This window comes from Natator depressus, chromosome 11 (assembly GCF_965152275.1).
Source record: "Natator depressus isolate rNatDep1 chromosome 11, rNatDep2.hap1, whole genome shotgun sequence".
NCBI lineage: Eukaryota > Metazoa > Chordata > Testudines > Cheloniidae > Natator > Natator depressus.
This window is the reverse complement of record NC_134244.1, coordinates 44,048,571-44,075,065: the sequence shown is the minus strand read 5'-3', so window position 1 is coordinate 44,075,065 and position 26,495 is coordinate 44,048,571. Positions and strand designations below refer to the sequence as shown.

The 26,495-nt window shown below is 42.5% G+C and overlaps 1 protein-coding gene across 1 annotated transcript in view; it reads left to right on the top strand.

The window, feature by feature from the left end:
- The window catches only part of PDE11A (phosphodiesterase 11A), a 224,276-nt gene that overhangs the window by 15,919 nt on the left and 181,862 nt on the right, over positions 1-26,495 (top strand). Inside the window, exon 2 of the mRNA XM_074967652.1 lies at positions 13,068-13,226. Within this exon, the coding sequence (XP_074823753.1) occupies positions 13,068-13,226 (159 nt within the window). The remainder of the gene's footprint in view (positions 1-13,067; positions 13,227-26,495) is intronic.

Here is a 26,495-nt window from a genome sequence, read left to right as displayed (position 1 = left end):
AATATTTAATTGAAAATGCAAAATAGATGTGAGTTCTTATAAACATTTTTTAGTGACTTCACTTCTTCAGTGGTAATCACTATACATAATTTTATTGCCTCCTCTAAATGAAAACTTCATTTTTCGGAGTGGTTGGCTATAGGGTTATTTAAAAATAGATTATATATGAAGAAATTAATTGCCAGCTTGTTCTGCCATTGAAATCAATGAAAACCCGAGAGAGTAGGATTGGATCCTAACTGATTAATTTTCTCATTTTCTACTAAAAAATAAAACTGGTTAGTATAAGTATATGGAGTATTGTCATGGCTCTTGAGAAGCATCATATTCTCAACTTTGCTAAATTGATCAGTTTTTTGTATAGTTGCCATTTAAATTCCTCACATCTCCCAGGACTGATTCTGCAAACAGATTTTTGTGTATGCAAGGGCTGTCCAAGTGGGTCCACTTGCAAGATCTGAATCTTGTATAGTCCAGGCCAGATTCAGGTAATCTGGGCCCTAGACACACTAGGACATGGGGTCCCCTGTGGCCCTGTCCCACCTCTGGAGTAGTGGTGGCAGGGCCCTTCCCTCCAGTCCAGACCGGCAGGGCAGTGGCAGGGCCCTCCTTCCTATTAGAAGCATCCCAAAGGATGGGCAGCAACATTGGATCACCCGAGTTAAGAATGTATCTGGATGGGTGGTCCCATTATCAATGTTATTTTTACAGTCGTGAGGGCTGGACAGTTAGCATCCATTTTTTTTTAAAAAAAAGTGAAATTCTGATATAATCACATGATTCCAGGAGCCAGAGCCCTTGACACAAGCATTAAGTGCTTGTGCCTTGATCTGGCTCTGTATATGGTAACACACACCTGCCTAGAAATATTTTTATATTCCCAGTAAGTGTGACTAGATAGGCAGAGAGGACATTGCCTGCAGTGCAACTGCTCCAGCTGCTAAAATACTGACACTTGGATTGATGGATCAAGTCTGTTCAGGTCTGTTTCTTACCCTGGTTGACCATCACATTTTACAGGGCAATATTTCCCCAAAGAGGAATTTACAATCAATAAAACAATTTCAGACAAGAGGAGGTTTGTCCTCCATATTGACTGTTACTGATATACTGTATGTATTATATTTTTGTTGGCAGTCTTGAAATTCCAACTGTTAAGTGTGCTAGTTGAATGCATTTTGAATGGTCTCCTGCGTCTGAAATTCTTACTGCATAGTACCAAAAGGGATTAAAACAGTGACATCTTTTTGGCATAGTTTGTTAGTAAATCAGTGGTGGATCGTACATCATAATCCCTGCATTTTTATTAAATGAAAATGCTGTCAATACAATTTGTTAGTCAAAAAGAAGAGATGTTTCACAGCTGCTTACTTCCTAATTTTTGACTGGGTTTTTGGTTAAAATTGATAACCTCAAATTTTGGCTTTGGGATACTATTATTCCTTATATTCTGTTAGCATCTAAAGGCCCCAGTCTAGACCAGGGCCCCAAGGGCACTGTCCTAATATGTATGAAGACAGTCCTTGTCCCAAGTGCTTGCAGTCTAATTAGATATGATGCAGTAGGTGATGCAACTAACAGGGAAAGACATGGGGACAGAAGGATGTGAATATAATTAAGATCACATGTTTATTCAGCTCTCTCATGTGAATGTCTTGTATTTCAGCAATATAAATACCAACTGAAAAATCATTTTGTTTACTTGAATCTCTTTTCTCCCTAACAGCCCATTGAAACCAATTTCTTATCTGACTCCTCACCCCATTATTTCAGAAACTAAGTTCAACTTTATTTTCATTTTGACTGTTTTATTTACTGTTTTTTCCAGTTACCATTTCTCCCTCTGCTCCCAGTTAAATCAACTAAATTTCTCTTTGCCTGCCTTCCCTGCTCCACCCCCAGTTTCCATTAGAGTGTCACTATGCACCTGTGCCTCAAAAGATCTTCCTCAGCTCAAGGGGGGAAGTCTGACAACATCAAGTGGTAGGAGGAGTAATGAGGACAGAGTGGGTCTGAAGGTTTCTCTTTCTCCTGCTGGTGCTGCATCTCTGACAACAGCCAGTCTCAGGGTATGTCTTAACACCTCAGTCAGAGGTGTAACCAGTGGTGAGCTGGAGCCGGTTCCAACCGTTTTGCTAGAACCGGTTGTTAAATTTAGAAGCCCTTTTAGAACCGGTTGTTCCACAAAGGACAACCAGTTCTAAAAGGGCTTTTAAATTTAACCGGCCAAAAGTGGCGCCTTAGGTGCCGACTCCATGGGTGCTCCAGGGCTGGAGCACCCAAGGGGAAAATTTGGCGTGTGCAGAGCCCCCACTGGCAGCTCCCTGCCCCACCCCAGCCCCAGCTCACCTCCACTCCGCCTCCTCCCCTGAATGTGCCGCCCCGCCCTGCTTCTCTGCCCCCCAAGGCTTCCTGCGAATCAACTGTTCACACGGAAAGCTGGGGCAGGCTGAGAAGTAGGCCGCGGCGTCCCGCTCAGGCCCAGGGAGGCGGAGGTGAGCTGGGGTGGGGGGCATGAGGAGGGCTGTCTGTGCCGCAGCAGGTAACCGGGGGGCGCAGGGGAACTGCTCCTTGCCCCAGCTCACCTCTGCCACCCTCGGCCTGAGCGGGAAGCCACCGCCTGCTTCTCAGCCCTCCCAGGCTTCCCGCCAAACAGCTGATTCACGGGAAGCTGGTGGGGGGTGCGGAGAAGCAGAGCGGGGCGGCGAATTCAGGGGCGGGTGCGGAGGTGAGCTGGGGCTGGGCGCGGGGCAGGGAGCTGCCGGTGGGTGCTCTGCACCCACCAGATTTTCCCCATGGGTGCTCCAGCCCCGGAGCACCCAGGGAGTCGGTGCCTAACGCGGCACTTTTGATGTGATCAGTAGGGGGAGTGGCTGCTCTCCCCCCTCCCCCCAGCTACACTCCCCTGCCCCTAGGAGCCAGAGGGACCTACTGGATGCTTTCTGGGAGCTGCCCCAGGTAAGCACCTCTGGGACTCCCCACCTCGCCCCCCGGCAGGTCCCTCTGGCTCTTAGGGGTGGGGTGGGCACCCACTACGGTGGCCCACGAGACCCTCCTGCCCAGTTCTGGGGGCAGTCAGGGGACAGGGGAGGGGGATGGATGGGGCAGGAGTCCTGGGGGACGGGGGTGGGCAATGACCCCCTCGTGGGGCGAGGAGGGAACCAGTTGTTAAGATTTTGGCAGCTCATCACTGGGTGTAACTGCAGTACATGTAGACATATTCAAGCTCTCTTTGATCTAGCAAGCTTGAACAATAGCAGTGCAGCTGTGGCAACACAGGCTGTGCAACCCTTCCTGCCACCTTGACTGTGTACTCAAGCAGCTAGCCTATGCTGCCAGGGCTTCACTGCTATTGTTATTCAGGCATGATAGATCAAAGCTAGCTTGGGTACATCTATAATGTGCTGCTGAGTCACACCTCTGAATGCAGTGTAGGCATACTCTGTCTCTCTTCCACTCCTGGGGCTCAGCAGCTTCTTGGATCCACTTCGGTCTTTTATTCCCCTGGAGGCCTCACCTCAGATATGAGTAGGGACCCCTGGGAGGCTGTTACAGAGGTGGCAGGAAATGGAGGGAGTGGTGTCCAAAGACCCCCCCTGTGTCCAGTGATCTCCATTGGGTACTGTTAGCACAGCATCCATTGGCTGGAATACTACGATTCATTGAGATCCTAGAGCATGGTTACTTCCATGGACAAACTTGTTCAAGTCATGAGTCAAATGTGTCTGATCCAGGTTTCAGAAATAAACTAGGAAGAGCACAATCAGCCCAACCCCAGAGAGGGGGAAAAAAGGAAAGTGATCTGACTAGAAAGGAGACTATCTCTATGTGCATTGTTTATCAGGAGCTGATGAACACCAAAACTAAAATAGTAGAAGTTGAAGTAAACAGAGTGGAGCCTGCACATAGAAATTTCCTCAGTCATTATAAGTTAATTTGGTGGGCTGGTGCTTGACCTCTTTGTATCTGGAAACATCAGTAAAGTGTCCTGTGGCCTCTCCATGTGTCAGGACCTGGGATGCAAAGTGATGGATGGTCTCTTACAAAGCTAGGCAAGGTCTTTGCTACATGCCTTCCCATTTTTTTCACTGCTCCCCAGGACTATGCAAAGGATAGAAAGGTGAGAGCAGCAGTGATACTGTTTATGCCTTTCTGGCTGAAGAGGCTATGGCTCTCCGGGCTGATTAACCTGGTATTGAACCCACACAATTTTTTTTTTTTTTTATTACTAAGGTCCACAAATCTGTCTCTTCTCACAAACAGATGATCAGAATAGAGATGGAAATAGATACCTCAGTATTTGTATTTGCTTCATTAGGGAAAGTTTCCATGCTCTGCAGCAGAAGAAATTGTGCTTTTTCTTCAAAGTATCATTAACACACCCTGTAATTTAGGAAAATAGATTCATTTGCCAAGATAATTCTATTCGGTCTCAATGGGAGTGAACTTAAGGAGGCGGGGCATTTGCCTGTTGCTAAATGATTGACAGATCTGATTCTGCCCCCAAGCTGCAGGCAGCCTGAAATACCCCTTTTAATGGACATATATACCTTATTACTCAAAGAAAGGAAACTGAGGTAAGCACAGATAATTTTTCGCCCACTCATCTGTTTGCCTTGGAGCAGTCTATGCCTTTTCCTTAAGGCTACCCCCATACATAAAAGCTCTCCTTATTCTGGCCTGTCAAGCTACCACCCTGTTTTAATTCTTATCCTTCCTTAAAGTTAATTTCTTCTATGATGCCCACAAGTGGTGAATAAACAATAATATTATTAGTAAAATAAAGATTCCCAGTCATTCCAGCATACTGTGTTTACTCTGTTTTGCTTTAGACTAAAATCCTTGGGGTGGGGACTGTGTTTATTTTGTCTCTTCAATAATGCAAAGCATATTATTAGCATTTCAATAATAATACATTCTGGATAATAATTCAGATGTAATAAAGAAATAGTTGCAGTTACCTGATGAAATAATGTTGTTGTGGTATTTCATTTTCTGAACTGGTAAAACCTACTCTGTGATAATTGCACTGAATTCCATTTTATTACGTGAGTTAAGACAGAAGACAACCCTATTTATAGAAATGATTTTACATAGTGCCACTTACTAGGAAACTGAGGGCTCTCAACTCCTATTGAAGTAATAGCGAGGCTGCTCAGCAGTTTGCAGGATGCTTTCAACACCATGCAGGACTGGGCCCTTGGTGCCATTATTAAAAGCCATTTATCTTTTTTTTTTTTTTTGGGGGGGGGGGGGGGGGGCTCTGTTAAGGAAATTGTCAGACAAGTAACTCAAGGGAATCTCATTGCTTTATCAATGATTACAGTTTAGTAACCCACTCTTTCTAGAAACAAAAGGATGGGTAGTATACTCCTGAGGCACAAATAAAGCCCAAGGAAGAAGAACAACTCCTAATTAAGTTACAGTATTAAAAAACAAACAAACCCTGGATACATTGATTGTGACAAATCACAGTGATTTAGAAATGTAAGTGATATCCAGTGTTAGGATCCCACTTTGATGGATAAAAGATGCCTAATGGGGCATTAAAACAGCCAAATATATGTTTAACTCATTAAACTGGTTGAGTGTTAGATCACAAGGCATTATTTTCTTCATGTTACTCTTCTGAGAGGAGTACAATGTTCTGTTTCTGTAAGCACTACAGTATTAACATACTAACTGCCACATGCAACAGGAAAGCATGATTTAAAAGAAGCCTTTTTTAATAAGTGAGATTTATGTTTACATCTATGAATATTCAAAAAAATCCTTGTATCAAAAACTCCAATTTAGAGCTAAACCACAAAGCTGCTAAGTCATACTAATTTATAAGACTGATTGGTCAGTGTCACCTTTCATAATAGTAGCTGTGAACCACCAGCCCCACCAAGCTTGACAGATGATCACTAAGGTGACTTGAGTTTCTAGCTAATCTCCAAATCCTACAGCTCCAAATATCATCAGCCCATTGCCTGATGTGCCAGGATGACCTGACCACCACAGAAATGATGATGAAGAAAGGACACCAGAGAGAATGTAGGAATACTTATAAAAGGGGTATATTGGTATTCCATTTATCATTAGCAGCACCCAAAGTCTTTAGTACCATTTCCCCATAAATTCTCTTACCTCTCAGGCAAGTTGAAAATTTCCTAGGCCCCAGCCTGTGCCGACTCTCCCCAGTTTCAATGCCTTTTTCCCCCAAGATGATTCCCTCTCCCCACGACGCTCCTCAAATATCCCAGTCTTCTTGGGTGTTGCCCCTCCTTGTCTCTCTTCTGAAATGAGCTGGGTCAGGCTTTAAATAGATGTCAGACTCTTCCTACTCCCAGCAACCTCTGAGGGCTTGTCTACACTTACATTTTATAGCGCTCTAACTTGCTGGCTCAGGGGTGTGAAAAAATCACGCCCCTGAGGGCAGCAAGTCTGAGCGCTTTAAAGCGCTAGTGTAGACAGGCTCCGAGCACTGGGAGCTGTGCTTCCAGTACTCTGAGCTAATCCCCTCATGGAGGTGGATTACCGGGAGCGCTGGGAGAGTTCTCCCAGTGCTCACACACGATCACACTTGCACTTCAAAGCACGTTCCTGCTGCAGCGCTTTGAAGTTTCCAGTGTAGCCAAGCCCTAAGAGGAATGGTTAATTGGAATCAGCTGCTTGGGATTTTTTCTCCCCCCACATGACAGCTTACACTGTCACAATATCATTAAAAGTGTTTTATGAATTTCCTCTTTACCATCACAATCAAATGTCTAGACAATTTTACTTTAAATCATAACGATTAAATACTGAACAAACCTAAATTAAATATTGTTCATTGTACCAACTAAAGCAGAAATACATGCCAACTTGTATTTCTAGAGCAATATTAATTTCAGTACATGTCCACCCATCTATTACTTTCAGGTTAGTCTTGCATTGTTGAGCATAGGAAGCCTTGGTCAGTCAAAGTTTTCAATCACAGACAAGACCCCTTCCCAGTTATAGATACACCTATTGAGTAAGTTTCCTGAAAGTCCTGCTTTTACTTGGTAGTTCAATAGCAGTGGTAATGGATCCATTTGTTTTGGGAATATAGTGTAATCAACACTCAGGGCTTCCCCCAATAGGCAATACTTATTTAAATGTCCACTTTAAAATGACCCCAAGGCTTCTAGTATTGATTCTGGTCATTCTTTATTCAAAGGTATCCTCTGCTAAGCTGCTGATTTTGCTCTCAGTTGTTTCATTTTATTTATATAAAATAGATCACAAGAATCTTTTATCATGGAAATTGTTAGTCAACATAAACTCTGGGGTTGCTGTCAGCTCCCCTTTTATATTCGATAATGTTTGTGTAAATTTCATTATAAATATTTCCATTAATTGTGAGACTATATTCAGTGCATCTTTAAAAGATTTTTTTGATCATATGTGCAGTAATAGTCATCAAGTGGCGACTAGCCACACATACAAAGGCAGAGGAACCTAAAAAATCAAAGTGAAAATCCGGACAGTGTAGCAGTTGTGGGAGGCCTTCTTTTAACAATGTACTGAGAGAGACACGTCTTCATTCAGTTACCAATACACAGAGAGAATGTGTCTGTATATGGTGAAGAGCGTTATGGAATGGTGCGATCCCATTCTTGGTTTAAGGTTTTACAACACTAACAGTGCCCCATAAGTAATTTAATGCAGAAACAAAAAACACCCTCCTGTTTTTACATTTGTATTGTAGTTTGTTGCAGAATTTTTTTCTCCTGTTTTTCTGCCATTTTGAGTTCAGCCACACATCACGTATTAGAGCTGCTGCACACAGCCAGCAAGTCATTTCTTAATGAGGAACTGTGGCTCATGCAGCTAACATGGGAGGAGGGTTGCCAAGAGGGCAGAGTACGTGAAAACTGAAATGGGTCCGAGGGAGGAAGGGCTGCTTATACTGTACCAGTACAGTCCCTTAATGGAGACCGGCAAGAATTGGGGGAGGGATTGCACTTCTGCCCTCACATGAGCTGTATCCACCTATTTTATAAATACTAGTGGTGCCATTTATTACAACCTGGAAGACTCTTCCCCAGTCTTTCAGTGTGTAAAATCAGCCACTATTAATATCCATTCCCACCTGCAGTTGACAATGGACTTTAGTGACAGGGTCCAATATTCCATCCAAGTCTATCATTTTAATCTGACAGGATGTCTTTGGAATGGTCATCTCTGAAGCAATAACAGTGATGTGCTGCCAGTATTTTAACATTAGGGACCCACAAAAATGATTCCCCCCCCCCCCCCCCCCCAATTCTCATAAGTATGGCAAAGGAAGGAGGCAACACTGCAGTGGCAAAGAAGGTGCATTTTTCATTTTGTAACTTATTCCTGAAAAATATCTGAGTGTATTGAGGTCATAGCAGTGTAATTTGATGTGGGTAGTGGGAGTAAAAACTGTGTAGTGACATTGGGACGGGAAGGGAGACATCCTCAGAATTTGTCTTTTTTTTTTTTTTTTTTAAAGTTCCTGCCATTTGGTGCAACCTGGTTCACGCAAGAGGCAAAATAGTTGCTTTTCAGAAATATTTTTATGAGCTCTAGTATTGTCAACTCTGTTAGGAATGATTTAGCAGTGCAGGGGGGGAGACAGAGAGAGCTTAATCAGAAGTAAGAAAATGTCAACCTTCCCTTCAGTTTGGTGGCAGAGTTTTAACAAGAGTCCCCTGGGAGCTCGCAAGAGCCCCCTTCTACAAAAGAATATCCTGATTAGGTGAACACAGTTCTTCTGTCAGCAAGAAATAAATCTCCATCGAGAATCTACTCCAGTGTATGGACTAAATTAGAGATTGCTGTAGTCTGATCCAGCCAAGAAAGAAATATCCCATGTTTTACAATTTTTAAACCATGGCATGGTCATGTGGCAAAGTTCCCTGAAAGTTCAGGCACAACAGCCGTATTTGGGAAAATTCTAGATTTAGATGAAGGAAGAGTATTAAGAATAAGAAAAAGATTAAGATTTGAGGTCTGTGCAAATTGATAAATCCACCTGAGACCTGAAGATGCTGAAGTGTGGAACTGAATGTGCTGCATGATTTAATGTATTGCAGGTATGACAAACCTTTAATATTAAAATTTTTGGTTTCTGTCCATCAGATTATCATTTCCGATAGTAATTATATCAGAGTTCCAATTTCTTAAATTCTTCCATCTATGAAAGCTCAATTTTTTTTATCAAAGTAGAATAGTACCGAGGGCACAACTTTATTTTTATCCCCAAAGTGTGAAATTCATTTCCCTTTCCTAAAATCTGAATTATCAGGCTTTATGCAGGTGGAGTACACAATGATTGGACGTGGAGGAATCAACCCACTTCCCAGGGGTCGGGTCATGGGACACACCGTCTTCTAGGACTACTACTTCACATAGTTCCCATGCCATTTATGGGGGAGTTAAGAACATAACTTTGCAACTACACCAGTTTCTGCAATCACCTGTGCAGGACTGACACAGACCCCTTAGCCACAGTATTCAGGGAGCACATATGTACCTGCTCAGCCTTACCTCAAGGCATAAGATGACATGGAGAACCTTGTGTGGGTCTATCAATGGGGGCAGCCAAGAGTCTGAGAGGGCCGCCCCTGTGGCAGCTGTGGCGCCTAGCAGTAAGAGTCCAAGATGCCTAGAAACACAAATCCAAAACGCTGCCCTCTCCCTGCTGGCAGCAATGCCTAGCGGCAAGAGTACCATAGGGCTGTCCTTTCTCTGGGCAGCAGTGCCTAGCGGCAAGAGTATCATAGGGCCACCCTCTCTCTGGGCAGCAATACCTAGTGGCAAGTGCAGAGAGGATAGGGGAACCTGGGCCCACCCTACTCCACTGGGTTCTGAAACCAAATTATCCTGATGCAGGATTCAGGTCTTCATGTCCCCAAAACGCATCACCTGGGTCGCTTCCTACCCTTAGGCATCTCCTCTGTTGGCAGTGACTTGGCATCCCCTTCAGTCCCTGCAGTCAATTGGTTCCCCGCGGTGTAGTCAGAATACTTTGCCTTGGCAGTCTGGAGTGTCTTGGCAGCTCCTCTGCAGGAGGCATGTCCAGTCTCCTCCTCAGCCAGCCCAGACTGAACTGAGCTGCTTCCTTTTATATGCTCCCTCCACCAGGAGCATATCCAGCAAGAGAGAGGGGGCGTGGCCTCTTGGGACCACAACAGTTTGTTAACTCCTGTGTTGCCAATGTGGGATTGATACACCCAGTTACAGGGTCTTCTGCACCTGGATGAATTTTTTCCAGCTTGAATTTAGCTTTTCATAAAGGAAAGGAATTCACACTACTCACATGTAAGTGCTAAGTACAGTGTAGCATAATGTCTTTTAGTACCAACATTTTACATTAGTATGATTATCAGTGAATTAAATCTTGTTGTCCTATGAGACCAGAAATATTGTTAAATGTACTAGATAATTCCGATCTATAGATTTTTTATTATTCCTTATATAGTGCCAAAATGTACTCGGCCCATTACAGACAAATCAGAAGTCAAGGCCCAGCTCTTCAGAAGTTACAATCTGAATATGCACTGTAAATTCCAGATGGAAAAGTCTAAATAAATTTAAATCTCTGCTCTCCAGAAACATTTGATGTTGTATTACAGATCCCTTTAATCCCATTCTGAATATTAGATCTCATGTAACATGCCAAAACTTCCTTAATGTACCAATGTAATGTGAAAAAAAACAAAGATGATTTGGGCCAAAACTAGCAACTTCCATCTTTGGGGAAGAAAAACCATGCACAGGCTATTAGTGAAGTACCCAGTATGCATACACAGCCTAGCACTATTAATTAGATCTTTTATCTTCATCAGATAACTCCTTCAGAAAGAATGTTCTGTAAAGTGATTAATTATTTTGTAATAAAGATTAAACTTTAGTTGGTTTATAGATGCTTAATATTGTCTTCCTAATTATATCTGATTCACAGTTCTGGTTACATCCCTGTAGTGAGGTACTGTGGATGTGCGCTTTGTGTCTGTTAATTTCTTTTATATGTCCAAGTATTTGTACCACACCCATTACTGCTGTATCTGAATGCCTCTTGGAGACAGTACTGTGTGTTCACCATTCTGACCCCACCTGGAATGGGAACAAAACAAAGCAGTTCTACCTTGTAGAAAAAACAACAACAAATCATAAGCCATAAAAACAATTCTAATCTCTATTGAATTATATGAAATTTCAGTCTTGAAAGTTGAAGTCTTCTTCCAGTGCTCTGAAGTGACAAATTTTATCAGAGATTTAGCTCTCATGTACATTCCTCTTTAATGAGGATTAGTGAACATGCTTAGCTTAGGTAAATAATTAATAGTACAAAAATACTTACAAATATTTTGGCATAGATGAAATTTTAGCATTTAATTTTGATATATCTATTGTTTAGTATGCTGCCTGTTATTTGAATTTTTGTATTACTTGGATTTAAAAATAAGTCATACCTTGATTTATATCATCCTGTTTTGAGAGGTCCCTTCTGTTCATAATGTAGCTTCAGGTAAGCATTAAATACACCATCCAAATTTCTCAGAGAAAGTACACATTTTATATGATTTCCTCTGGGAATTTTAAATGTACTCTTATTAATTTTATTCAGTTTATGATCTGGAAATTATATACAAGCACTCAATAACATAGAAGTTCATGAAATCCTAGGGTATAAAAACTAAATGTCAGTGGATTGATGAGAGTGTGATTTAATACTAAAAATACATTTATATAAACCAGGTATTTATTTATATTAAAATGGAACGGAGAATGTAACACAGAGTGCCTGATCTGCATAAAGTAAACATAAATAAAATGGCAAGAAATTAATTTTGCAAATTGCGTGAATAAATAATTACTAGTTGCATATAATGCTTAGGGGTGCATTTTCATTGTAAAGATTCAGTCACACTGCTCCCATTAACATTAATGAGAGTTGTGCTGTGAAATCCCGGCACTCTACACTGAAAACATACCCCTTGGAACTCTACAAATTAAAGGGAAAAGGAAGCCAATTAATGGATACTCTATTTTAAGACCATTCAGGTGAATAAGGTATTTGCCCCTACATTTTCAGTGCACTGCAGAGGGATTTGGTTGGGCATTAATTGCGGCTAAAGCCCTAGGCACCACTTTGAAAATATTGGTAGCTAATCTTACATTGGTGAACAACTGTTCTGTTCAGATGGTCTCTGTTTCATAACTCATAATGCAGTTTGAATATGGCAAGCTGCAAACAGAAGCTTAAAGGGCCAACTTAAAAATGGCACTTCTGTCTGACATTTTTTACCTGACATGGTTACATATAACAATTACGATAAATTTACTATAAATTAATGAAATTAAGAGAAAAATATTCAGGGCCTGATCCTATGGAAGGCAGAGTGAGTGAATCAAAGGAGTACTCAATTCTCAAGCACGTTGGGGATCACTGAGGAACATGAACCCAGAATGGTGAAAGCTCTTGAGGCAGAAGGAGAGAGTCAGAACACCCTCTTCTTCAGAAGAGGAGGAGCAGGAAGAAGACAACAGCTCCATTTTTGTATTGGTGATGAAATAGAGGTAATTCATTCTGAAGCAAGGTCAAATGAGCAAGAGAGAAGGAATATAAGGGGATGTTGGAGTAGAAAGAGATGATGCTTCTGGCTTCCTTTTCAAAGGCATATCTCTGCTCTGCTGTTTCAAGCTTTTCTCTTTAGTGCTTCTTGTGTTTTCTTCTCCTGCTCTCCGCTTGGGGTCTTCTGTTCTGCTCTTTAAGGACGAAGTCAACCCCTGTATCCCATTTTGAGTGCTTAAGTGGTGCATAGGTCTCGCACTGACCCTCTGCACAAGGGTGTATTATACCTAATACTTGGAACAGCCTTAAAAGGAAACTTATCTCTTGCACTATATTAACTATGGAAAACAACAATTAGGTATGCTATGGTAATAGGGAATAAGGTACCAATATAATGTCACTGTTAAAAAAAGACATGGAGTGAAGAAGATATTCAGTGAACTTCTCTCCTTGAAGAAAACTCAGAAAAGTAAGATACACATGTTAATACTTCCCTTATTTCCTTGTGTAGGATCGTCGCTTTAATGATGAGATTGACAAACTGACTGGTTACAAGACAAAGTCATTGTTGTGTATGCCCATAAGAAACAACGACGGAGAGATTATTGGTGTTGCCCAAGCAATAAATAAAACTCCTGGAGGTGCTCCTTTTACTGACGACGATGAAAAAGTAAGCTTATTTATTTTGTGTGCTTCATTTCCCTGGTAGCTCGAGAGAATCTTTCCACTATTAAGGATCAATTCTCCTATTTTGTGAGAGGAACCCACCTTATTAATAATGAATGAACTTTTTCTCTGTGGTAATAAGATCACATTGAGATAACTTGCTACCTACCTCTGTTTCTCATCTATTTATTATAAGTTTTGGATGTATTCATATTGTAAGATCAGTTTGTATTTTGCTTCAGCAATCTAGACAGGCTTTCTAGTTGAGAATCTGTTTTCTCAACTCTTCCATAAATGTCTAGGTAGAACTAATAACAAAGTGTTTCTCTCCCAATCTTGTGATGAAGTAAATATAATTGTAGCCCCACAGAGGCAAGGAGCTCAGTGCTAACTGTTTCTTATTTCATGAGGTCAAGTCCTAGTGTTCTACTATTATCAGTTAGCATTTTTCAAGAAAACCAGAGTTCATGTATATGATCTTTCATTTACTTCATAAAGACTTGATGTAGGAACGAAAAATCAAATGCTATTTTTTTTTTATGTCTGGCATCATCACCACAGTTGATGGTCCATTGTCTCATTATGTTAACCTGTGATTCCAGAAAATATGATTACCCATAATTACTGATACAAAATTAACAAAAATATTTCAGGGCTTTAGATGCCAAGAACTTAGCAGAAATATGAATAGCTTTTGAATAACACGCATTTGCTTAGACTATTTAAATTTAATCAGAATAGTTGCTTTAAACAGCCATATTAAGTTGGAGGGCATTTATTATTAATGATCTATTTATCTTACAGTAAATTTTGTCTTTTTGACATGATCCTAGGGCTATGTTTATGCTAGACACTGTTTGGGCTAAGATTTCCCAGTACTGCTATCATTGGTTCAGTGCTACTGATGGGAGCACTAGTAATTTAGGATTCTAAGTGGTGTATTCTGGGTGGTGGACAGGATTCTAGGTGGCTAGTGTTTTAAGAATCCTGTAACCCTACTCAGCAAGTCTTCATGACATTGCTCAAAATGCCAGTGGCCACCAGGATTTTGTCCACACTAGTGATAGCAGTGGTGGGAAATTTTAGGAACAATTTCCTATGTAGACAAGGTCTTAGAGAGGGAATGAATTCTGTAAAGGTTAACAAAAAGGTTCCTGCTTGTTAGGCAAGATGTGTAGTTTAGTAGTATTACAGAGAGCAGATTTAAATATACAATATTTTAATGCTAGAGGAAGAAAAAGTCATTGTTTGTGGTTTCTATAATATAGCTGCAGACCAAACACACTCCATTGTACATCTAGCAATACATATTGATAATTCCTTCATGAAACTGTCTCCATAAATTTCAATTTTTGGAGTTGTGTGGACTCAAGATTGTTTAAAATGTAGTAGTCTAGAAGGTGCCTTATGCTTTGATATGTGGACCAAGAGGCACCCACTGACAACTTTTCACCCTCATTAGTTTCTGTTTTTCTTTGTCAATGGTTCACCATCCCTCAGTGTTCTCAGTGGGACTGAGGTCATAAAATGCCTACACAGCCTGTGCAGGAGACAATTTAGACTGCTTTTAGCAAAGATGACCACTGCCTCCAATTTTTCCCAAATGGAATGAAGCCAAGCTTACCTTAGGGGAAGGTGACACCTACTTGTGCTGTCTGGAGGCTGAGGGGAACACTGTGAGGATCAGGTGAATTTGCAGGGACAGAGGGCAAGGAGAAACTGTGTGCCTGTGCAGGGGAATGTGGAGCATAGAAGGGAGTTCAGGGGCTGGAGAGAGAACTGGGGGGGTAAAAGACTGTGAGCGGAAAGGGTGAGAAAATATGGGGGGTGCATGCAAATGAGAAATCTGTGTGAGAGCCTGGCCGAAGATGTGAATGGTTCAGAAGAGTGGGTGGGATGTAGAGGATTAGGAGGCAGGCAAGTTAGTGGAAAGGGATGAAGTGGGATAAAATAGCAGCTAACCCAATAATGGGGAGGTGTGTGTGTATTTCATCAGGATCGAGCCAGCCCCCCCGCGCCACCCGCTGGCTGTGGTACAGAACATGCCCTGAAGAGCTTATTATCTAGAAATGTTGAGTATTCTATGGTTGTGCCATTGGTAGCATAATATATGTGTTGACATTACTGTGCAATGACAATAAGAGGAAGTATTGTATTTACCGCAGGATAAATAATAATGTCTGTTGTAAAGAAAAATTCCTGCCTCCTTGACTTATCTCCTAAATAGGTGGTGATGGTTTCTAGAATGAAGAATGATATGACATGAGTGAAATGAATTAGGAAACTGAAACTAATATAAGTTTTGTACTGTGTGAAATGCTGCATAAATCAAAAATGATTTCCAGTAATTGTGTGTAAGTACAGTACTATATGTTTCCTTTTTAAAGTCAGTGTTGTTTGTTCATTATTTATAATAAATATAAAATATATGTCTAGAGTACAGTGCACAGCAATAAAATTGTTGCTGCAAAAAGGAGTCATCCTAAGTACTGCTGTGTGACTAATGAGGATAATAATATAATATGAATAATGTCTGTCGCGTCCGTGTCTTTGATTTGGTGTGTATGGGGTGTAATTAGAAACTTATTGCCTTTCTGAAGTATCTTTATGTGATGGAATCTTATGGCAATCCAGGAGGGAAAATGTAAACTAATAACTGGCTAGATATTAAAGGTGAGAGAGAGAGGAATAGCTGTTATTTTTGCAACTGATAATAGCTGTCAGATGCCTGCTATCAGAAACATGGATGAACAGCAATTTCTCTGTATTTCTGAGAGATTATTGGCTATAGTACCTCCTTGCCAACAGATGGAGACAGTCCAGCAGATATGTTGAATGACATCAGTTTTGTGAACCAGGAGCTTGTTTGTTATCAGTCTCATTTGTTTTCCTCTACAGCAGATGTAAGTGTACCCATTTTTGTTACTTTGTTTTAAATTTCTTTCAATTTTATTTTTAATCTTGTGCCTATTTTGAGCTGACTGGCAACTCTTGGATTAAACTTCTGGCTTTTGGTTTTCATTCAGATTCCATTGTTTTGACCAGTTTGAAAAACTGGAATTTGGACACCAATGTTCTAATTTAAGACAAGATACAATAAGTGAGTACAACAACCAACAGAAGGAGTGAAGGATAGAGGAGGTTAATCATAAAATATTTCCATTGTTATACAGCTAACAATATGCACAATTTGAAGGTTCCAAATATTTTAGAGATGTGTGTCTTTAATTTTTTTTAATATATAAATATCATTTGCCACTGGCTGCACCTCACCTTAATCACCACTAGTTATGTTAGTAATTTTATATACAGGAAACCATATAAAACATTCACTGCGGTGGATGTATATACTTGAGATGTACTGCCGGTTAGTTGCTTTCCTTGCAATGCAGGGGAGTGATAGGGAAGAGAGCAACATTCCTGTCTTCATCAGAAGCACCAGATATGGCAAGAAGGAGAAAACATTCCAGCTCTGCACTGAAGATAATTTTTCCTCATGTGGCAATCGTACAAACTAATTTTTTCCCCCCTAGGGGTACATTACAAAAAAACACAATGTGTCTGAACAAATGATACTATAATGCTCTAGTTATTTAGACAAAGATTTTCAGAAGTGACTTGTGACTTTGGGGGCTCAATTTTTGGGTGCTCAACTTGAGATACACTCTGAAAATTGGGTGCCTTTAAAGTAGGTACTCGGCCCTTTTTGAAAATCAGGCTCACTTAAAGTTTCACAAATTTAGCAACCATCGTTAGAGGCAAAATTGCTATTCATTCTTGAAAATCTTGGCCTATTGCTTAAACTCAATAAACATACATTATAAATCTTGCCCTATATGTTACAGTGCTTAGCCACAACTGAATTAAAGAAGCAATAGCTGCTTGAAAAAATCAGCTGCAAGGATTTTGTTTTGTTTTTTAAAAGCCTCTAACCAGTCTCCCTTTTGTTCACAACCATTTTTGTGGGAGCAGATTGTTCCTGTGTAAAGGGAGTTGCCCTTTTAACATCTGGCCTATAATTTTTGATGTTACGTTTAATCAATAGTACATACAATTATCCATAGGTACAACTGGCAAACTATCAACTTCATGAATGTGAATTGTGTATTGGATATAGATGGATGTAAATATTTAATACCAATTTCTTGGATTCTGCCATTGTATTTGCGTTCAGTTTTTTGGCTATTAGATGTCATGTAAAATCAGTGTAAGTTGTTTATTTCTTATTTGCTACCTTTTTACTAGTCATTTAAAAAACCATTAGAATTCTAAGACAGTATGTCAGATCTCTTCAGGAATACATTAAAGGGGCTCCCTCACACATAGACTCTAAGGAAAAATAAATGAAAACATAATTGGGAATGTCCCTAAATAATGTCCTATAATAGAGCTTAGATTTCATGAGGTCTAGCAGCCTCTCTGCTGGAGCTCTTATGCTGTTCTGTTCAAATCTTCTGTGCTCTTCAGTTTCCTCAGGCAGTGGTAACCTCAAATACACACATTTACGAAGCAACACAGAGTACATGAGATTTCGAAAGAACATTCTGCATGGTTTAGCATACAAGCTTTGTTATGGTATCAGCAAAGGTAGGGGGACTTGTTAAAGTTGAGGAAGAGAATGGGGAAGTGCTTTCTTGAACTTTAAATGTTTCTAAACATTTAGGTGATTCACAAGAGAAAAGGAAGGTGTGCAGGCTAGTTCTTGCTTAAGAATTGGTTTGCCCATTCCTAGTTTTAACATATTGGGTTCCAGTATGCAAATGAACTAAATTCAGCTATATGATGTCATTGTTCCTGAAAATGAGATTTATCATAATATTCTTAAAATGAAACTGTAAAGAAACAACCCCACATAACAAAGTATGTTTTTCCCTTTCATGTTTTTTTTTCTCCCAGAATTAAATACCACATTTAAGAAAGTCTTTTTCAAAACCTGATGACTAAATTGTGTGATGAAATGACATTTGTGGCCATTAGTGTCTTGATTCGATAGAAAACAATTATATTTTTCAATTAGAATTAACTAGATGCTAGTATTGTTTTTTGTATTTTTCTTAGTTCTTTTCAGAAAGTTGTTAGCAGCAGATAAAATATAACAAAATTTGTGGAGTTATTAAAGCCCCTAAGGTGCAACCAGGTTTATAATTTGCAATATGTAAACTGGTGGAATGTTATAACATCTCTCTGAAAATGTGAAATTCTGTTTTCATAGCAAATGTTCAATTTCCTATTTCTGTGAAATCTATGGCAGCTGTGAGAATACTATAGCATTAATAGTGTGTCAGAATGAATTTTCCATACATAATGAATGTTCTCCAGTGAACAATAAATACATTTCTTTCCTTTGTTGTGCTAAGGTCCCAGATCCTTTACAATGGGTACTTCAGCCTGCTTTGGGCTTATGGGCAGAACCAGACCTGTCAGTCACTGGCAGCAGGAGAATATCCCACCTCCTGAAAATTTCCTCTGGTGTTTTTGGCCTCTTCAGTGACCAGTGCTCAGCCAGAGCTCCTGGCTGCAGAGCAATTCTAATTTTAATATTGATAAAAAAGTAGATTAATTTGTGTGCGAGAGCATGTTTATTACATTTGTAAGGCTGGAGGGGAGGCCAGTACCTTTTTATAGCGTGTTTTGTTGTGTTTTGTAACTTTTTAGGAAAAGAGGCTGACATTTACTACTTTTACTTACTTTCATAGTGGTTTATATTTGATATTAAATTAGAATTGTAAAATTTATTTTCCAAATATGGAACAATGGATTGCCTGAGAAGGCATGGCAAGAAACAAAGCATCTAAAAAGATCTCTTTACCCTGTTTGTATTTCTGGTATTGTCCTGGTATAAACTTTGCACATTCTAGACATTAGTAATCATAAGTATCTGGTGAGAGACTCATCCTAGCAAAAGTTTTAAAGTCTATGATTTAGCATACTGAATCCTCCTTTATGTTCATTTCTAGTTTTCTAAATAGTCTTCAGATGTTACGTCAAAATAAATCAATTATTGCATCAAGGAAATGTAGAGGATAGTAGCAGTCACACATTCATTTAAACTAGGGGCCCAGTTCTCTCCAGCCTTGACATCCTCCTAGACTTACAGGAGTGAAGCGGGTGCAGGAGAATTGTGGGCCATTTCCAGTTTGGTCTAAATACTCTTTTACTTACTGAAAGGAAATAGGTCCTTTGGCTGCAGTGGGATCATGCAGGGGAGGAATATGAGCACGATTTGGCTGTTTGTACGGTGTGCACATATTAAGCACTGCATATTGTTACCTATCAACTCTGTGTTCTTGGGGAACTAGGGCGCAGTACCCAGCCTGTCTGACTCACGAAAGACCTCCTCTCCCCTCCCCCCAGCCTCTGCTTGAACCAAAGCCGATCAGAAGACTTACAAAAAGCAATGAAAAGGCAGTAGAAGACACACCTAAATCCCTCCGGACAAGGGTAACAGGATTAAGGAAACTCCCCTAGCCTCATTGGTATCAAGGATGGGACCAGGAGGCATCCCCATTAGCATACAGAATGGAGAATGGAGATTCCAAGGCAAGAACCGCACTGAACTCTGGGACCAGAAAAGCAGGGAAGCACTGCGTGATAGGTGATCTCTGCTCCAGATGTTAATGAACACAAGCTGCACACACCCAGCTCAATAGTTATCAGACCAATTCTAGTAATAAATCCTTTACTGGTATCCAAAATACTGAAGCTGCCTAATTGCTTTGTGAGCTCCCTGGAAGGAACACCACTTTTAGCCAGGAATGAGCAGTTCCTATTGTCTAGCCTGAACAAAACAACTTCAGTTTACTCCCTGGAGCCATCAGTTTACCCATAAACAAATCTAGTGTTCTTCCTTGAACCATTGTTCTTTCCCTACAAAACCCCCTACCCATGCTCAAGTAAGTGCTCTGATGCTTGGATCCAAAATCTGCAACAGTTCCATTGGGACTTTAGCTTCTCCTGAGTGATCATGCTGGGGGCTCTGCCTGTCTCCAGCTCTCTGGACCCTCAGCTACCACCAATGGGGAACCCCGATCGAATCAAGCTTCACAGAGCGGTGAGAACCCAGCTCTCCCTCTCTCTAGGTATAGCCTTCTGACCCTGACTTGTGTGATCAGTTCTAGTTTTCTAAACCTGACTTTTATAATCAAATTTAATTTAGATTTAATATTATAACTGTTTTGTTTGTTTGGCTGGCTCCCCTTGTATGGTTATTACCTGGCAATATATAACTTCCATGGTTAAGCTGGTTGCTTCTCTCTCTCTCTCCCGCCCCCCCCCCCCATGGGTGTTCTTTGGCTTCCCCATTTGCTCTGCAGCAACGTTCCTTGTACCTAAGCTAAAGATCCCTGCAGCACCCAAAAATCCTGTGGGGTTTGCTCATCAAGTGGGTTACTACCAGAACAACTGTAACGAGAAAGTGGGGGATAGGGACGTGCTGAACCTGTGGCATATGAGGGTGGCAGATTGAAAGTGCTGCTCAACCCAGCCTGCTCGGGCGTACTCTATGCTGGTGCGGTACCCATGACATAGGAGGGTGACAGCTTGGAGGTGCTGTTTGACCCAGCCTGCTGAGTCCAGGGGCATATGAGGGGTCAGCTTGGGAGTGCTGATTAACCCGGTTCCCTCAGACGCGCTCTGTTAATGTGTTAGTCTGTATTCGTAAAAAGAAAAAAGAAAAGGAGTACTTGTGGCACCTTAGAGACTAACCAGTTTATTTGAGCATGAGCTTTCGTGAGCTACAGCTCACTTCATCGGATGCATAGCATATCGTGGAAACTGCAGAAGACATTATATACACACAGAGACCATGAAACAAAACTTCCTCCCACCCCACTGTCCTGCTGCTAACAGCTTATCTAAAGTGATCATCAAGGAGGAACTTTAGATAAGCTGTTACCAGCAGGACAGTGGGGTGGGAGGAAGTTTTGTTTCATGGTCTCTGTGTGTATATAATGTCTTCTGCAGTTTCCACGATATGCTATGCATCCGATGAAGTGAGCTGTAGCTCACGAAAGCTCATGCTCAAATAAACTGGTTAGTCTCTAAGGTGCCACAAGTACTCCTTTTCTTTTTTCTGTTAATGTGTGTGTTCATCTGATTCTGGGGCTGGAAAAACCCAGCCCTGGGGAACCTAGGTCCTGCAGGATAGCTCCATTGGGAGGGAACTTGCAGAAGGGAGAAGTAGAGCTCCGTATGAGAGCACAAGTGACACAAGCAGTACACTGATAGAATTACAGAACCTCCCCCCACCTGAAGAGTAACCCTAATAAATGAGTGTACCCCAAAGTAACGGGCAAATCTGGTAACAATATTCAGCTTCCAGGGAGCAGTTTACGCCATGTTGATACGGTTCATTCACTAGGATTTTTATCAGGAATAAAATGAAACCTGTTCCTTCCCAGAATTTCCAATACTCAGTCTAATGGCTCCAGCTACCCCTCACCCCCTTTTGTGGGTTTTTTTCTCACTCTAGATTATTTTAGGGCTATTTTCTTCAATACCATGGGCTGCACTGGTGACTAACAAGAAACAGGTAAAATACTTTCCTTTCTTGCTAATTTGTTTTCTATAAATTGTTGCACTCACATCGATGCCCACCTCAGGGATCTTGTTCCTGGAGCCACACACAGAGGTAGCTAGTTCTAAGGCAAAGTACAAAGACAAAATAGGATTGTTCCTTTAACTTATGGAAGTACTCAGCTGAAAAGGAATTAAAAGGAGAGGGAAGACTGAGACTGGGAGAATCACTGGCCCCCATCTGCCTGACTGTTGTAGAGAGGAAAAGCCCATCAGTTTACATTGGTATAGCCAAGATGTAGAAAAGTCTGTTACCGAACTACCACTGGACTGGGTACATTAGAAATACCTGGACAGATAGGAAACAAATTAGGTAAGCAGATATATGTTTCAGTATGTTACACACAATTGCAGTAAACAATGATTGCATTCCTGAACACGTATTGCATTGCTAATAGTGCGTACTAGGGTTTTCTGTAATATGTGGAAAAACAGTCCAATTCAGAAATGTATAATTCAAAATTAACCCCCTCAAAAGTGGTTACTCCTGTGCAGTATATTGCCTACATCCCAATACAAGAGGTACAATTTGCAGAAGGAAAGCAGAATATTACAAAGACTTTTGAAGGATGAGGGTGTTGAATCTAGAAGTGTTTGGGAAAGCTGTAACAGTGTATTAGACAGATCTTGTAAAGTACTTTTAAAAAATAACAAATGAAAATAGATACATTAACTAAGCCCCCCTCCTACAGCGAATTTATAACTATTGTCAAGAGAATTAATTGACTACATGAAGAAGCTGAAGCCAGGTTCACACCAGTGGGTACAACTTTTGTTGTACCTAGGGCTGAAGTGGCAGCTTTCCTTTAATTGATTTCAGCAGGAGATGGATCAGGCCCTAAAGTTTCCTTTATAAAACTTGTATTGTTCTGGGTCAGAGCACTGTAATAAAATCAACTCAAGCTGAACTTTGGCTTCTTTTCATTGGATGTGGATGCAAATAGGTCTGCCAATAAGCTGAACTCTTTGTTTCTTTGGAAGATTCTGAGCTGTTGATCAAATAGTATTGAGGCAGCTCAATCCATTCAGTTCAGGAACAAGATGACTGCATGTTTGTTTCATGAGCATTTGTTGGCAATTCAGAAAGGTTATTGTTCTGAAGCGGTCCTGTCTATGAAAGTGCTTCCAAATGGTAACAAATCCTTTGCTCCCCACTAGCTAGAAACAAAGGTCACTTCATCCCTCCACAGTTTGGCTTGGCTACACTTGCAAGTTACAGCACAATAAAGGAGCCCCGGGCGCCTTAGCTCACTCCCCGTCCACACTGGCAAGGCACGTAGAGCGCTCTGTCTCCGCAGCTACAGTGCTGCTGGTACTGCACCTCAGCGTGTGGAATAACGTTTGATGTGCCACTGCTGGAGTGCCGCGGCGCCAGTGTGTACGCCTTGGTCTGCTATTGCTCTGTGATCGGGCTCCAGAAGTATCCCACAATGCCTGTTCTAGCCACTCTGGTCATCACTTTGAACTCTACTGCCCTGCCCTCAGGTGACCAACTGTCAGACCCGCCCTTTAAATTCTCTGGGAATTTTGAAAATCCCCATCCTGTTTTGCTCAGCCAGGCGTGGAGTGCTCTCAGCGAATCTTTCCAGGTGACCATGCCTCCACGTGCCAAGCGATCCCCAGTATAGAGCAATGGCGAGGTGCTGGACCTCATCAGTGTTTGGGGGAAGGAAACTGTCCAGTCCCAGTTGCGCTCCAGCCGCAGGAATTATGATATCTTTGGGCAGATATCAAGGGACATGCTGGAAAGGGGCCATGACCGGGACACACTGCAGTGCAGGGTTAAAGTGAAGGAGCTGTGGAATGCCTATGGCAAAGCCCAAGAGGCAAGCAGCCGCTCCGGTGCTGCCCCCGCGACCTGCCGTTTTTACAAAGAGCTGGACATGATACTTGTGGGCGACCCCACCTCCATGCCGAGGACCACCATGGACACCTCAGAGGCCAGTGCAACAAGGCAGGAGGAGGAGGAGGAGCAGCAGCAAAGCGGGAGTGAGGGTGCTCCGGCAGAGGAAGACACCCGAGAATGCCTAGATGCATGCAGCCAGGAGCTGTTCTCAAGCCAGGAGGAAGGTAGCCAGTCATGGTGGCCGGTGCTTGGGGAAGGACAAACACCAGAGGAGGTTCCCGGTAAGCGGCTTTTATTTTGGGAAGGAAGGTATTCGGTGCGGGCTCTTGGGGAGAGGAGGGTTAGGGCTGCATGCATGCCTAGATGCAGAATAGGGTATTGATGTGCTCTCTCTCATCACGGTAATTGGCCTCAGTGATCTCTTCAGAGGTCTCAGCCAGAACTTGGGCAATGTGCTTGCGAAGGTTTTTCGAGAGAGCCACTGTGGTCCTTGTCCCAGTAAGGCTAACGTGTCCACGCCACTGTACCGTGAGGGGTGGGGGGACCATTGCTGTACACAGGCAAGCTGCATATGGGTCAGGGCAGAAGCCGCATTGCAGTAGAAGACCCTCCCTTGCTTCCCTGGTCACCCTCAGCAGCGAGATGTCTTCGAGGACGAACTCCTGTGGAAAATGTGGGGACAGTGTTCAGTATAGGGGTCCCCTGCCGCTGTTGCCTCTCCCCAAGGCACAGAAACCCAGAGGACAGTACAGCTGTGAAACGATCAGTCACGCTTAACCCTTACCATTTTGGGGCTCCTGTGGGTTATGTGCGCTTGCTTTGGGACAGGCAAATTGTGCTATTGTGTAGACTGTGCTTGCCCTTGAGTACAGGGGAGTCATTGCTCTGTCTGGTGTGAATAGTGCTGCCTCTGTTAAGTGTTGCATTTTGCCTTTATAGATGCAACCTTGAGATCTCAGCCGTCCGTTTTATCAACGGCCAAGAGGCTGCAAAGAATCAGGAAGAGGCCACGTAGAAGCAAAGTCATGCAGCATTCAACTAATGAAAATAAAAAAGTGCAGGAGTGGCAGGAGAGTGAAAGGAGGGTCTGCCAGCAGAATGTGGATCGCCGGCACCAAAGCACGGAGTGGCTGTTAAGCATCATGGAGTGCCAAGCGGACTCGATCCAGGCGCTCGTAGCCATGCAGGCAGAGCACTACTACGCCCCCCCCCTGCAGCCCTTGTCCCACAACTCTTTTCCTTGTGTCACCATGTCACCTCCAACCCACTTTCCCCAACATCTGGGTTCTTACCACCACCAGCTGCCTCCAACACCTGTAGCTTCACCACCCAGCCCTGAAAACTATGACCCTTACCCACTGCACTCAACCCCCATCACCATGCAGTATAGCCATCCTGAAGTGCAGCATGCATTGCACAGCATTCCAGACAGGACATATGCAGATCTGTGACTGTACTGTTCCCCACCCCATCCCCTTGCCCTTTGTGTTTCCCAAGCAGTTGTGTTTCTTTTCAATAAATTGATTTTTTGGCTTTGAAAATATTCTTTATTATTGCATGACGTAAAAGAAACCTTAGGCCAGGAAAGCAACAGGCACTGCAAGTCTGTGTATCATACGTAGCAAACACAGATTCCTACCGCACTTCACTCCTGTGCAGGGTACCACACCAGACATTACTGTTAGCTTTCAGCCTCAAATTGCTCCCTCAAGGCATCCCTAATCCTTGCAGCCCTGTGCTGCACCCCTCTAATAGCCCTGCTCTCTGGCTGTTCAAATTCAGCCTCCAGGTGTTGAACCTCCGAGTTCCATGCCTGAGTGAATTTTTCACCCTTCCCATCACAAAATGTTACGGAGGGTACAGCACGCAGATATAACCGCGGGGATGCCGTTATCAGCCAGGTCCAGCTTCCCATACAGAGAGCGCCAGCGATCCTTTAAACGGCCAAAAGCACACTCCACAGTCATTCTGCACTGGCTCCTTGCTGCTGTCAAGGCTCCCTGTGTAGGGTTTCATGAGGCACGGCATCACAGGGTAAGCTGGGTCTCCAAGGATCACAATAGGCATTTTGACTTCCCCTACGGTGATCTTCTGGTCTGGGGAAAAAGTCCCGGCTTGCAGCTTCCTGAACAGGCCAGTGTTAAGAAAGATGCATGCGTCATGCACCTTTCCGGGCCAGCCTGTGTTAATGTCAATGAAACGCCCACAGTGATCCACAAGCGCCTGGAGAACCATAGAGAAATAGCCCTTCCGATTAACGTATTCGGAGGCAAGGTGGGCTCGTGCCAGATTTGGAATATGCGTCCCATCTATCACCCCTCCGCAGTTAGGGAAACCCATTTGTGCAAAGCCAGCCACAATGTCATGCACGTTACCCAGACTCACGGTTCTTCTGAGCAGGATGCGATTAATGGCCCTGCAAACTTGCATCAACGCTATTCCAATGGTCGACTTCCCCACTCCAAACTGGTTAGCGACCGATTGGTAGCTGTCTGGAGTTGCCAGCTTCCAGATTGCAATAGCCACCCACTTCTCCACTGGCAGGGCAGCTCTCAATCTCGTGTCCTTGCGCAGCAGGGTGGGGGCGAGCTCATCACACAGTCCCATCAAAGTGGCTTTTCTCATCCGAAAGTTCTGCAGCCACTGCTCGTCATCCCAGACTTGCATGACGATGTGATCCCACCACTCAGTGCTTGTTTCCTGAGCCCAAAAGCAGCGTTCCACAGTGGTGAACTGTCACTTTGGATCTTAAGGAATAACTCGACTGCCAAACGTGATGTGCTGGCGAGACTCATCAGTATATTCCTCAGCAGTTCGGGCTCCATTCCCAGAGACCGAAAGGGAAGACAGAGC